General features: G+C 39.4%; 1 protein-coding gene across 1 annotated transcript in view; it reads left to right on the top strand.

The window, feature by feature from the left end:
• FMN2 (formin 2) overlaps positions 1–13,462 on the top strand; it is a 219,322-nt gene that overhangs the window by 94,705 nt on the left and 111,155 nt on the right. Inside the window, exon 8 of the mRNA XM_026649606.1 lies at positions 1,535–1,622. Coding sequence (XP_026505391.1) covers positions 1,535–1,622 — 88 coding nt within the window. The remainder of the gene's footprint in view (positions 1–1,534; positions 1,623–13,462) is intronic.

Genomic DNA, 13,462 nt, shown 5'->3' with positions numbered 1-13,462 from the left:
TTGTGTACCTTTATACTTGCCTAGATATAAACCAACTTTTCACTAGCTTAATTCAGTCATCATCAGCTGCACTCTTTCAAATGTTGGGAGAAATCTTTTCCCAAGAGAGAATGGATGATTTGGCCATTTGGGCAGCATCCTCCAGCTAATAAAACCTAAATAGTGACTTCAAAATGTCCATAATTCTTTTTTTTTAATTGTTCAACATTAAATGTGGTTTTGTTCTTTTTCTGTGTATTAAACATTATTTACTGCTCAGCAATGCTGACTAGCATAGTTTGATTTTTTTTAACCACCTGTCATGTATCAATTAGCTGTTCTTATTTTAATGTTTTATAACTTTGATCTGCCAGTCTGTTTCCCCTCAAAAACTAGAAACATAATTGCAACTACAGTTTTTGTCTTGAAACCTTTCTATGAGAATGAATTAAGATTATTTATTTTCTATGAATGCTCCAATTTAATTAAAAATATAAACACCATCAACTGTTTTTGATAGTTGTTAAGGAGTCTGTCGCTTCTGGAAATTGGACTTTTACTGGCTTTAATTACATTTGGCTTTTCAAGAACACTTGAAACTTAATGGCCTGTAGAGAGGAAAAGTCTGTCTTGTGTCCCTTATATGGCCTGTGAGAAAGAAGTAGTCTCAATCAAAAAGTAATTGGCATATACTTCTCAGACTATGAAGCAAATTGCTTTACACAGAAAACTCTTTTATCTAGGACCACATCATTTGCCTGATAAGGAATCTCTCCTGGAGCTACTCTTTGTGTGTTTTGTAATACTGGAATGAGAAGCAAGAAAGAGGCCACTATGCTTAAAGCTATCTGGAAGCTAGTCTGTAAATTAATTGTTGCTTTTGTGTTTACAGAGCCAACACATGGTATGTACGGATATGTATGCAGCTAATTTTAACTCCAGAACCTCAAAACTGCTTGTTTGAGTAGCTGGATGTAGCTTTCATAACATACTTTGAGACCTTTTGTGTTCCCTAAAAGTGATCAAAGAACATCTCAATATGTACATGGTTATTTTGCTTTTTAAATATCATTCATATTGGCCACTACTGCGTCAAACATTCAAATAAAATATGACATTCTCACAGTTTTAGCTTACATTGAAGCTGGAAATCATTGTGTGGTTTTGGAAACCAAATACATTCCAAAACACAGTTGGAAACTTTTTATATGACAGCCTGTTTTATAAGACAGTAACATCAGTGTGAAGATGGAATGCATATCCTAATGGAGGGTGAAATTGTAGCTTCATTGAAATCAATGGCAGTTTTTACACTGAATTCAACAGGACGAGGATTTCACCCAGATTATCTGGCTGTCTACACTTGTCATGGCTTACACAGAAAAAGTACATTTTGCATCGCATGAATAAAAGCACATTACTAACTGTTTTATCCAATTAAACAAGTACAGTACAAGGTACCTTGCATTTCTTGGATTCGTAACTAGCAATGCAAAATATTTTGTAAATCCTGGCTGCTGAGTGCAAGTTAATAAATGTTTCTTTTCTTGGCCAGGTTGTCAAGTTATTAAGCAACAAAAGATCTCAGGCAGTTGGAATACTAATGTCCAGTCTTCATTTAGATATGAAAGACATCCAGCACGGTAAGTACAATAAACTTTTATTAAGTAAGGGGTTTCAATAAAAATATTTTTTTTTCTAAAAGCCAGAAGGTACTTGATGCCAGTGTGTATCTACCCGTTTGACTAGTGTTACATAATTGCCATGCATTATATACAGGGTTGCCCAATTAATGTGGCTGTTCATGCAAAGCCTTGCAATTTACGTTCTTTCACTTGGGTTCTGTCAGATATATGAAATCTAGTGTCTTTGGCTCCAGCCTATATGAAGAGATGTATTGTTGATTCCAACTCTGTTAGCATCATTGGAAACCTAGACACCTTGAAACATTGTGACTTCCATTTTAATTATTTGCTGTGTAAAATTGCGCCTATGTTTAGTATTAGAATATCACATATAGACTTCTTAGTTGCTTTATCTTCAAGAATGTTATAAAGAGCAATATTTTGGTGAGATTGTAATATTTGTCACATTTATACTAGGATGGCAGAAAAGAGGAGTTATATTTATATTCAGTGTGTCCTTTATGCTTCCCAGGGCCTTTGAATAGATTTAAAGCAGACTGAACTGTCCTGTGAACTGCTAGCCTACCTATTAAATAAATATGGTTTCAAGTATAGTGCAGACTTAATAAATCATGAAAACATTTTTCTAGCTTTCTAGCCTACATCTTTACAGACATGAATTCCATTTGCTGTGCTTAGATTATTTTGTGGAATAATTCATATTTAGAACAAATTTTACTGTGTTCTGTCAGCTAGTGAGTAACTTTTAATCACAATTTAAGTTTTTATTAAATTGTTTTTATGGTTACTAGACTTCCTCAAGCTGAAACGTTTAGGATGGTAGTCATAGAACAAGGCGCCAGTACTGGCGCCAAGAAATACTTGGTATTTCTAAAGCTGGCAGATGTAGTTCAGTTAAGTCATTGAGTGAAATCTGAAAACAATGATATGGTCCTTTCCTTCAGTCAAATATTCAACTTGGTTTGAGTTAATAATGAGAACCTTATGAACAAAGGAGTCCGCCTAACATCTGTGTCTGTGGTAAAGCCAACACGAGTTCATTGAAAATTTGCTTGCTTAACATGCAATACTAACAATAACATGGCATGAATGTCTGTAGTTGAAGGGGTCAAACAATATTATGCTTAACCTTTATCCTATTAGAATGTTAAGTATATAGGATAATCTGTCGTACAAGTTACACACTATTTTGTATATTCCCCTTCAATAGCTGTTAGTTTAAAACAAAAAATCTTTGCTAAAGCACAGTTCACTATTGTCCTTATTTACTTGTTGTCTGAAATATGACTGAAATTGTGAAATAGAGGCAACATTTTTCTATTAGGGAAGCTTTTGGAAAATAATGCAAAGAACCTGTCGCTTGGTGGTTAACGCAGTTTTGGAGGCAGGAAAGGAGCACCGACTGGGTCGAGCAAGGCAGATGTGCTGCAACATCAAGCATGCCTCTCATCAATCCAAACCAGCCTTCTCCCTATTTCCATTTGACTTGCACTCGGGCATTTCCCCAGGACAGACAGATATCTGCCCTCTTCCTTTCCAGACATCCCATGCACACTTTCCAGTGTGGGCAGATGCACCCCCTCAGACTCGCTCAGTTTGCTGATCTTGGATTTTGATGTTGGGTAGTCAGGGTGTGGGTGCTTAGTACTAATGCTACTGGGGAGGAAGATTCTATTACACTTCCCTTCCTCCTCCTTTGTCCCAGGACCAGCTGTCTCAACACTGGGCCTACAAGCAGCTTCCCCTGCTGCCAGCCATTGGAGAACATGGAAGCAGAAGCCAACTGTCTGTAAATGTCCTATGTTTTGGCCTGGATTTCACTCTCCTGAGAACTGCAGGCCAATCTGCCGGTTATATGACAATGGTAAAGAACAACATCATGCAGTGTTGCCAGCTTTTGCAATTATATTGAGAGTCTTGTGATACTTAGTGTTTTTCTTAAAGCCTCAGCTTCTGGAGTCAAATGATTGAGAAAATCTGAGTTTCCATTTTTTTTTAAATGAGGTTACCGCCCACATGATTACAATGAAAATCTTGCAGACGTGAATAGAGTGAACCCTAAAGTTTCAGAAGCCAGAAAGCAAATGATACATTTTGGGTGTTTATTTATTTAAACTTCACTATTGTTTGGGGCCTGATTTTTGGACGTTTGGGGTTGGCAACACTGAAGAGCCAATTTCTTCTAACTCTGAACAAGGAAGTTCATCATAGGTTGGCTGAGTGCCCGAGGCACCTCTGCAGGCTCAAAATTTCTGCTGATCTAACCTGGACTCTAACTGGGAGACTGAATCTCCTGGGGAAACAAGGAGACTGAAACAGGAGGTGAGGATAAAACCCTTCTGGTCTCTATGGTCTCAGTGAGGTTGTTCCAGTTACAGCTGATACACCCTAGCTGAGACTATGAGGTGAAATTCTGGCCCTGTTGTTTGTTCAATGGCAAAACTCCTCTTGACTTCAATGGGCCAGAATTTAACCCTAGGAGTAGTGTTGCACTCTCACTTCTTTCTTGTCAGACCTCACAGCATAGAGTCTGTGGGATGAGTGGAGGTTCCCTGTGCAGCTTGGGGATTTTGGACTGTGAAGGAAGGGGGAAGGCCATAGAGCGAGCACTGGATGCAGCCTCTATGATCCCCCACCTCTCAGAGAGGATCAAAGGAGACTGAAACAGCCCTGGACATAGTCTGTCTCCCTCGCCCCCCAAAGGAACTAGGATTCTCAGTGCTGCCCCCTTGCTGTCGCTCCTGCAGTCTCTGACATTGTTAATGGTGGTAACGTGGCATTTTCCATAGCTTGGCTGAGGCAGCACATTTCCCTCTCCCCACCCCTCACCTCAGTGTCTGGGTTTCTCCCTCCTCCTCCTAGTGACTGCCAAAATTTGTGATCTTAGACTCCCCCCTCCCCCAAATAATCAGATTGTCAGTGAATACTAATTATTAAATCATAGCCCCAAGAGCCTAGCTTCACTTTCTATTTATGCCTCGTTTAACTTGGACTTGAAGGCATGTAAATATCTAGTAGTAATATATTTTTACCAGCTTTTATAACCTATTACAGTAACAGAGAAACTGATGAGGGAGCAGGAGCAGAGAATTTAAATAACCTTTCAATGAAAAAAATTGATAAAATATGCAAATGGGGTATTTGCATAAATTCCAAATTTCTAGACCTTCATTCATAAGTTATGTTGTTAGAATAAGGAAACCAGTAATATCTTTAATTCTACACTTATGGTCTACTTTACTCCACTTTGCAGTCCGTTCTGCTTGACTTTGTGCTACAAATTTAAAGAAACAGTACACATAGCCTTACAGCCCTGAGTGCTATACCGGAATGCTTATTTCTGAATTTCCTGGATAGTCAGAACAAAATAATTGTCCCCACTAACAGTCTGTTGTATTAAGCATTTCTTTATCTTGGTTCATTGGGTTATATCATACTCTGTACATAGATATTCCTTGCATTAAGTGTAAGGCATATCTGTTGAATGTGGAGGAAATGTTAATTATTTGCAAAGGCAATTTGTAAAGATTTTAAAAGTGAGCATTGTATACCTCAGCAAGAGAGGGAACCTTTCAGTGAGACACTGTATCAGGATTCCTTCTTTTGACAACAAAACTCAAATGATTGTAGGAATTTAGGTGAAAACTGGGATAAGCATGAATTCAAATGGTTAATTTGGGATTGCAAGTTACAGGTACATTATTTTAGCTCATTTTTAATAATTTTAAAATAATTTGAATCTCCAGGCAAACTTTATACTTAACAATTTAATAGCTTTTGAAAATTGCATAATATTGGTAAAATATTTTCTTAAAACAAATCTTAATTCTATATGACAGATTATGTTGAAAATTTGAAATAGTAATCATTTATGCTGTTTCTCCAACTATTGGTCTCTTTAATAGTTGGAGTCTGCTACTGTTTTCTGAGTTTGTGATTAGGTGACATTTCATGCAAGCTTGCAGCAGCAGTACAATGTATACTGAGTTGTCTCCTTTGGTCAGGGGAACATAAGTGGCAGCTAATGAAATTGAGCGAGTCTGCTTCTTTCTTTGAATTGGATTCAGTAAGACGCTTGCCCAAATTCTAGTTGCTGTTTAGATATTTTTACAGTATGGAAGGAATCATTTTAATGAGCAGAACATATTTTTATTGAACCCTAATAGATCTTTCTAGTAGTGCTTTAAAGTTGGGTTTTTTTATAGATTTTAATTGCTAACAGATCTTCCAACTGTCTATCATGTGTTGGCTAGTATTTTAAGAAATGTTATTCTCTTTAAGCCATTTTCTATATTGTTAGATGCTGCAGTACAAACAGTAGTTCTTTTCTCATGGTTTCTCTGGTTTCATGCATGCGCTTATTGACACCCAATCATTACAATCATCTATCAATTACCTGAAACACTTTATCCAGTCATTTTGCTTGGTTGGTTGGTTGTTTTTTTGGGGGGGGGAGGGTATACCACTAATATCCTCTCTTCATTTTAGCCAGTAATCTATTCCCACTGGAATCATGACTGCATTTGACTTCAGGATTCAGCTGTTTGAGAGAGGCCAGTCAAGCACTTCTCATGATTTTATCCTTTATATCTCAGATATTCTTTTTTAGGTGTAAAGTGGTGATTTCAAGATCCTTTTGGGTTTTTTCCAAAAGATCAGAAATGCAAGCCATGTTTAAACTTGGAGTTTATCACAATTTCAATTAGCAGTTTCGATTCTGAGTGATAAAAATCCTATTTGAAGGACATCATAGTAGTGGCTATGTTGAAAGTAAGATATTAGGGCTGTTTAAAAATTTTCCATTGAAATTTTTTTTAACAAAATTTAAGTTTTTCTGTGTTTGCTTTCCTCGAAAAGAAAATAAATACAAAAAAAGCAAAAAAACAAACTTTTTTTTTTTTTTTGGCTGAAGACCAAACATTTTTTATTTTTGGCAAGATTTATTTTTTAGTTTTTAGGTGAAAATAACAATTAAAGAAGTATTTTAATCATGTTTTGTGGTGGTTCAAGTATCAGAACTGGTTCTATGGTAGTAATTGGGCGTTGCCAGGCTATTATTAAAGTGTCATCCATTTCTGAAAAGAGATTCCATGTAATAATGGCATTGTGGGTGTTCCATGTCGTGTTCAGTAATTTCCCTATCAGGTTTACTCATTGTACAGGTAAAACAATGTTTCATCCCTTAACTGCTACCCTTTTAAACTTAACTCTAGAAGTTAGGCTGGATATTTTTCCTTCTCGAACGTTACCACAAATAATAAAGATTTTACAGAAAGAATTGATAGCTGTGCAAACCCATTGCCTTTAATTTAATTTTTTCACACACATACTTGAAAGGAATATAGTAAACTAAATCAGCTGCTGATGTACATGTATCTCTCAACCTGCAAAGGGCCAAATGTGAGATGCAATGTTTGACAAAGACGAAAAAATACATTCAGCAAACTTAAAAGCTAAGGGATCTATTCCTGTAGTGTACTCGAGTTTCATTAGTCTTTATTTTTCAGTAATAAACTAGAAGGGCTCAAAAGTAGTAAAATGCATATTTGTTATTAAAATCAGCAGAAATAATTAAAGTATTCAACTTCACTATGGCCCTGAATACATTCAGGGAGCAGATCTGTTAAATAAGAAGGTACCAATTTTATAAAGTCAATTTTTCAGCACAGAACCACCTTTTGAGCAAGAATGTGTGTGGAATAGAAGGCATTTTATGGAGAGCCTAGTGGTGGACTTTTCTCCCCATCAAATGGAGACAGCAAAAAGGTATGGATTGTACTTATAAAGCCAGAAAGGTATTACTATGATCATCTAGTCAGACCGCCCATTTAACACAGGCCATAGAACTCCCCTGAATTAATTCTTGTTTAAACTAAAGCCTATGTTTTTAGAAAAATATCCAATATTGATTTAAAAATTTCTATCACATGGAAGAATGATGTGAGACTAGAGAATCCATCACAACCCTTGGTAAGTTGCTCCAATCGTTAATTACCCCCACTGTTGAAAATGTGCACCTCATTTGTCCAATTCAACTTCTAGCCATTAGATCTTGTTATAGAAAATGTGGAGGCAAGACAAGGATGGAAGCTGTTTCTTTCTTTGTAAGGAGCAATTTATGTTTCCTCTTGGTTTTTAAGCTTGTATTAATTGATATTCACAAATACAGTAATCATAAAAATAACAGGACTGGGGTGTATAACCCCCCCCTCCAAAAAAAAAAAAAAAAAAACAAAAAACCCTACCCAAGCCACATGTTGCCCCTTCTCCTGCCAAACAAAACCAACACCTGGGTTGGGGAAGCCTGTAGTTAGAATAACAAAATTTGACAATGAATATCATATTTCATATTAATGAATATTACAGTTTCTTCCAAGTCAGAAATGTACAACGTGTTTCTTTCTAATGTGGAAATGAATCTCTGTTGACTAAACCTGTTGAGTTTATTTAAGTGTGTTTCTTGTAAACGTTGAGAATAGCAGTCTGGAAAAAATATTATAAAAGGCTCTGTGTTTGTCCATTTTACTTGTATGTCGTCTTTTCCATTTCAGTAGTTTCCTGTACTTGTTTCCACCATTCCTCTTGTTGTGACAGGTTCAGGGCTCGTGTATTTTCTAACTGCATATCTAGCTGTAAGCAATATTATATTAGAGAATTGCTGTGAAGATCCTCAAACTCTGTCTGGACACCATCCTTTAGGTGTCTTAATGTCTTCTGCTTAGACACATCTATCCCGCTCCTCCCTACCCACCATGAGTATTTTTTTCTATTGTGAGACGCCGCAGCCCCTCATGAAGAGAAGCTCCTTAGCTATATTTGACAGCTAATACCCCTTTCCTCCCTGACAATGAAAACTTTTAGCATAGCAATACAAATTTGTTGTTGAACAGAGATTTAATCTATACTGTGGTGTTATTTAAACTATTTGAACAAAACATTATATTCAAAAGATAAAGCAGCAAGAGTGCAAAATATGTACTTGCACAACTTTTGCTGATTATTTTTCACTATTCCGTGCTTTACTTCCCTCTGAAAGGTCTGCCTCTCCAAAGCTCCATTCATGTCCTGACTCCTTCACTTCCACTCTGGTCCTGCTACTTTAAAAGCTCTGCTTCCCATCCTGTTCTTTATTCTTGGAACCACTCTGGCCCAGTAATCATAGAATCATAGAATATCAGGGTTGGAAGGGATCTCAGGAGGTCATCTTGTCCAACCCCCTGCTCAAATTAGGACCAATCCCCAACTAAATCATCCCAGCCAGGGATTTGTCAAGCCTGACCTTAAAAACCTCTAGGGAAGGAGATTCCACCACCTCCCCAGGTAACCCATTCCAGTGCTTCACCACCCTCCTAGTGAAAAAGTTTTTTTTCCTAATATCCAACCTAAACCTCCCCCACTGCAACTTGAGACCATTACTCCTTGTTCTGTCATCTGGTACCACTGAGAACAGTCTAGATCCATCCTCTTTGGAACCTCCTTTCAGGTAGTTGAAAGCAGCTATCAAATCCCCCCTCATTCTTCTCTTCTGCAGACTAAATAATCCCAGTTCCCTCAGCCTCTCCTCATAAGTCACGTGCTCCAGCCCCCTAATCATTTTTTGTTTCCCTCCGCTGGACTGTTTCCAATTTTTCCACATCCTTCTTGTAGTGTGGGGCCCAAAACTGGACACAGTATTCCAGATGAGGCCTCACCAAATGTCGAATAGAGGGGAATGATCACTTCCCTCGATCTGCTGGCAATGCACCTACTTATACAGCCCAAAATGCCGTTAGCCTTCTTGCCAACAAGGGCACACTGTTGACTCATATCCAGCTTCTTGTCCACTGTAACACTTAGGTCCTTTTCTGCAGAACTGCTGCCTAGACATTCGGTCTCTAGTCTGTAGCAGTGCATGGGATTCTTCCATCCTAAGTGCAGGACTCTGCACTTGTCCTTGTTGAACCTCATCAGATTTTTTTTGGCCCAATCCTCTAATTTGTCTAGGTCCCTCTGTATCCTATCCCTACCCTCCAGCATATCTACCACTCCTCCCAGTTTAGTGTCAGGGGAAAAAAAAAACAGCTACGAGCAACCAGCCAGGTCCGAGCAACCAGCCAGGAGCTCCCTCTTCCTCTCCCAGTACCTGCCAGCAACTGCTCTGTCCAAGGCATTACAGTTCCTTCAGCCAGCTAGGAACAACATCCTCACTCCTCTGACTCCCAGTAGCAACTGACTCTGCTCAATTACTGCAGCTCCTTTTATATGGGCATGCTGGTCCTGTATTGGCTGCTTCCCTGCAGCCTCTCTCTGATTAGATGCATTCCTCACAGGTCCTGCCTTGTCTCTGCTACTCTTATAACTTGCACATGCAAGTTCTGCTTGTTCTCTGGTGTGATCAATGATCAGAGGGGGGGTCTAGTGGATATCTGCTAGAAGTAAGGAGGTTGCAATATTGACATCAACAAGAAGAAAACTGGTTATGGGGAGACAGAAAGAGCCACTAGCTCATCCAGCCTCAATAAAAACCCAATCCTGTTTCCTGGACAGTTCAGATTATTTTACTAAGCATCATATTTGCAATAACTTGGTTTCTTAAGTTGTCTAACTCTGGCTTTGTATTTGTGCACAACAGAAAACTTTTTGCCCTGTGAATTTGAAAGGTAGATGTTGTGCAGGAAGTGAACTACTTTAATTAAAAAAGTGACAATTTAAAAAAAAGACTGTTAATTTAAATGTAATTGTTTGCAATGCAAATTGACTAGGGGAAAACATAATAAATAACTTCTTACTCAACACTTGCTGACATGGGCTGGAAAATAAATTCTCCTATGGCTATTATTCCTTATAGTGAGAGACTTAACTGGCTCAATGTGTTTAGTTTATCCAAAAGAAGGTTAACAGGTGACTTGATCACAGTCTGAAAGTACAGATATGGGAAAGAGATATTTTTGATGTTGGATGGCTTTTTAATCTAGCAGAAAAAAGCACAAGAGTCAGTGGTTGGAAGCTTAAGCTAGACAAATTCAATCTAGAACATAAGAACAGCCATATTACTGGGTCAGACCAGTGGTCTGTCTAGACCAGTGTAGCCTGTCTTCTGACAGTAGGGTGACCAGATGTCCCGATTTTATAGGGACAGTCCCAATTTTTGGGTCTTTTTCTTATATAGGCTCCTATTACCTCCCACCCCATCCTGATTTTTCACGTTTGCTGACTGGTCACCCTATCTGCTTTAGAGGGAATGAACAGAAAATGCAATCATTGAGTGATCCTGTTATCGACTCCCAGCTTCTGGCAGTCAGAGGCTAGGGACACCCAGAGCATGGGATTGCATCCCTGACCATCTTGGCTAATAGCCACTGATAGACCTATCCTCCATGAATCTATCTAATTATTTTTCTAACCTCATTATAATTTTGGCCTTCACAACATCCCCTGGCAATTAGTTCCACAGGTTGACTGTGAGTTGTGTGAAGAAGCTCTTCCTTATGTTAGTTTTAAACCTGCTGCCTATTAATTTTGTTTGGTGACCCCTGGTTCTTGTATTATGTAAAGGGGCTAATAACACTTCCTTGTTCACGTCCTACATACCATTCATGTGTAACCACTTTGGGGTTTCGAGAGAGCATGGCCCCTTTAAATATTTTTCCTGAGGGGCAGGGGGAGTGCTGATTGTGCTATTGGTGGTAGGGGGAGCAGAGAGAAGGGAAGAGAGCAACAGGGGTGTGTGTCTGGAGCTCCAGACAGAAGGGCTGCAGCAAGCAGGCCCTCACAGAGTGAAGCAGTCAGGAACCTGCCTGAAGCCTAGGAGGGACAGAGCGGCCAGTCAGGGACACCCCAGGACAGAAGCCAGAAGGAGCACTGTGCCAGGGAGGAATCACCCGAGGAAGACAGACCGGAGCTGGACCCAGTATTAGTGCAGCCCAGAGCTGTGAGTACTGGGGCTCGTGATTTTGCATTGGGAATAAGGAGGGAGGCTGTCAGCTAGTTAAGTGGGGAGGTTGTCGCTCTGTGTGGCTTTTCAGAGTGGCAGAAAAGGGCATGAGGGGAGGGAGGGGTTGTTGGGAGAATTACTGGCGCCGAAGACAACCAGGAGCACCCAAGACTCATCACTGGAGTGGACCGTTGCCCAGGACTCCTGAACTCTGTGTGCAGACACATTACTCGGTGTCTGCCCTTTCATACTGTGGTACCACTAGGCCTGTGGGACCTTGAGTTGAATGCAACCCTGTTTTACTGCTCCCCGTATATTTCCCCCTGTTGTTTTTCCCTTTTCATCCCTCTGTAAATAAACATTTCCCTTTCCTATATTCATTGTACTTTTCCAGTGTGTTTGTTCCCTCTGGGGGGGTTTGGAACAGGTGCCCCTGGGGTGCAAGGGAGTTTCCTTGCTGCGTTCCTGCACGCGCCTTCTCTTGGTCAGAGCTGCCTGCAGAGCAGACTCCATCTTGGCCCCGAGGCCACTAAAGTTATACATGATTTTATAGACCCCTATCACAGGAGTCGGCAACCTTTGTCATGTGGCCCATCAGTGTAATCTGCTGGTGGGCTGTGAGACCTTTTGTTTACATTGACTCTCTGCAGTCACGGCCCCCCGCAGCTCCCAGTGGCCACGGGCCATCGTTCCCGACCAATGGGAGCTGCGGGAAGTGGCGGCCAGCACATCCCTACAGGATGCCTAGTTGCTAAGTTTTGTGAGATCCCTTTAACTGTTCAGTCTGCTTTAGACTTAACTATCTTGAGTAATTTTGTATAGTCTGAAAACTTTTCCACCTCACTGTTTTACCCCTGTGTCCAGATCATTTATGAATATGTTCAGCAGCACTGTTCCCAGAATAGATCCTGTGGGTCGCTACTATTTACCTTTCTCCATTCTGAAAACTGACCATTTATTCCTACCCTTTGTTTCTTATCTTTTAACCAGCTAACAATCCATGAGAGAACCTTCCCTCTTATCCTATGACAGCTTACTTTGTTTAAGAGCCTTTGGTGAGGGACCTTGTTGAAGGTTTTCTGAAAGTCGAAGCACACTGTATCCACTGGATCTTCCTTTTCCACATATTTGTTGACCCCTCAAAGAATTCCAATAGATTAGTGTGGCATGATTTGCCTTTACAAAAGCCATGTTGACTCTTTCCCCCCAACAAATCATGTTCATATATGTGTTGGATAATTCTGTTCTTTTTCTGTAGTTTCAACCAATTTGCCTGTTACTGAAGTTAGACTTACCAGCTTGTAATTGACAGTATTGCCTCTGGAGCCTTTTAAAAAAATTCATGTCACATTAATTATCCTTCAGTCATCTGGTACAGAAGCTGATTTAAGTGATAATTACATGCCATACTTAGTTCTACAATTTCATATTTGAGTTCCTTCAGAACTCTTGGGTGAATAGCATCTGGTCCTGGTGACATATTACTGTTTAATTTATCAATTAGTTCCAAAATCTCCTCTATTGACACCTTGTTCTGGGACAGATCCTCACATTTGTCACCTAAAAAGAATGTTTCAGGTGTGGGAATCTCCCTCACATCCACTGCAGTGAAGAAATAAGTACATTAGGGTAATTAAGAGTTGGAACAACCTACTTAAGGATGTGGAAGATTCTATATAATTTGAAGTCTTTAAATCAAGGATGGATATCTTTATAAAAGGTATATTATAACTCAGACAAGTTATGGGTTGGATGCAGAAATTATTGTGTAAATTACTTTAGTCTGTGATTTACAGGAGGTCAGACAAGTTGTTTATAAAGGTCCCTTCTGTCCTTAAAAGCTATTAATCTAGTACTGACCACTGCTAGTCACTAGGTGAACCATTGTTCTGAAGTAGTGTGACAATTTCTGTATTCCTTAATA

Source organism: Terrapene carolina, unplaced genomic scaffold (assembly GCF_002925995.2).
Source record: "Terrapene carolina triunguis isolate 2854851 unplaced genomic scaffold, T_m_triunguis-2.0 Scaffold85, whole genome shotgun sequence".
NCBI lineage: Eukaryota > Metazoa > Chordata > Testudines > Emydidae > Terrapene > Terrapene triunguis.
The sequence above is the reverse complement of the archived record's forward strand: the minus strand, read 5'-3'. Positions and strand labels throughout refer to the sequence as shown.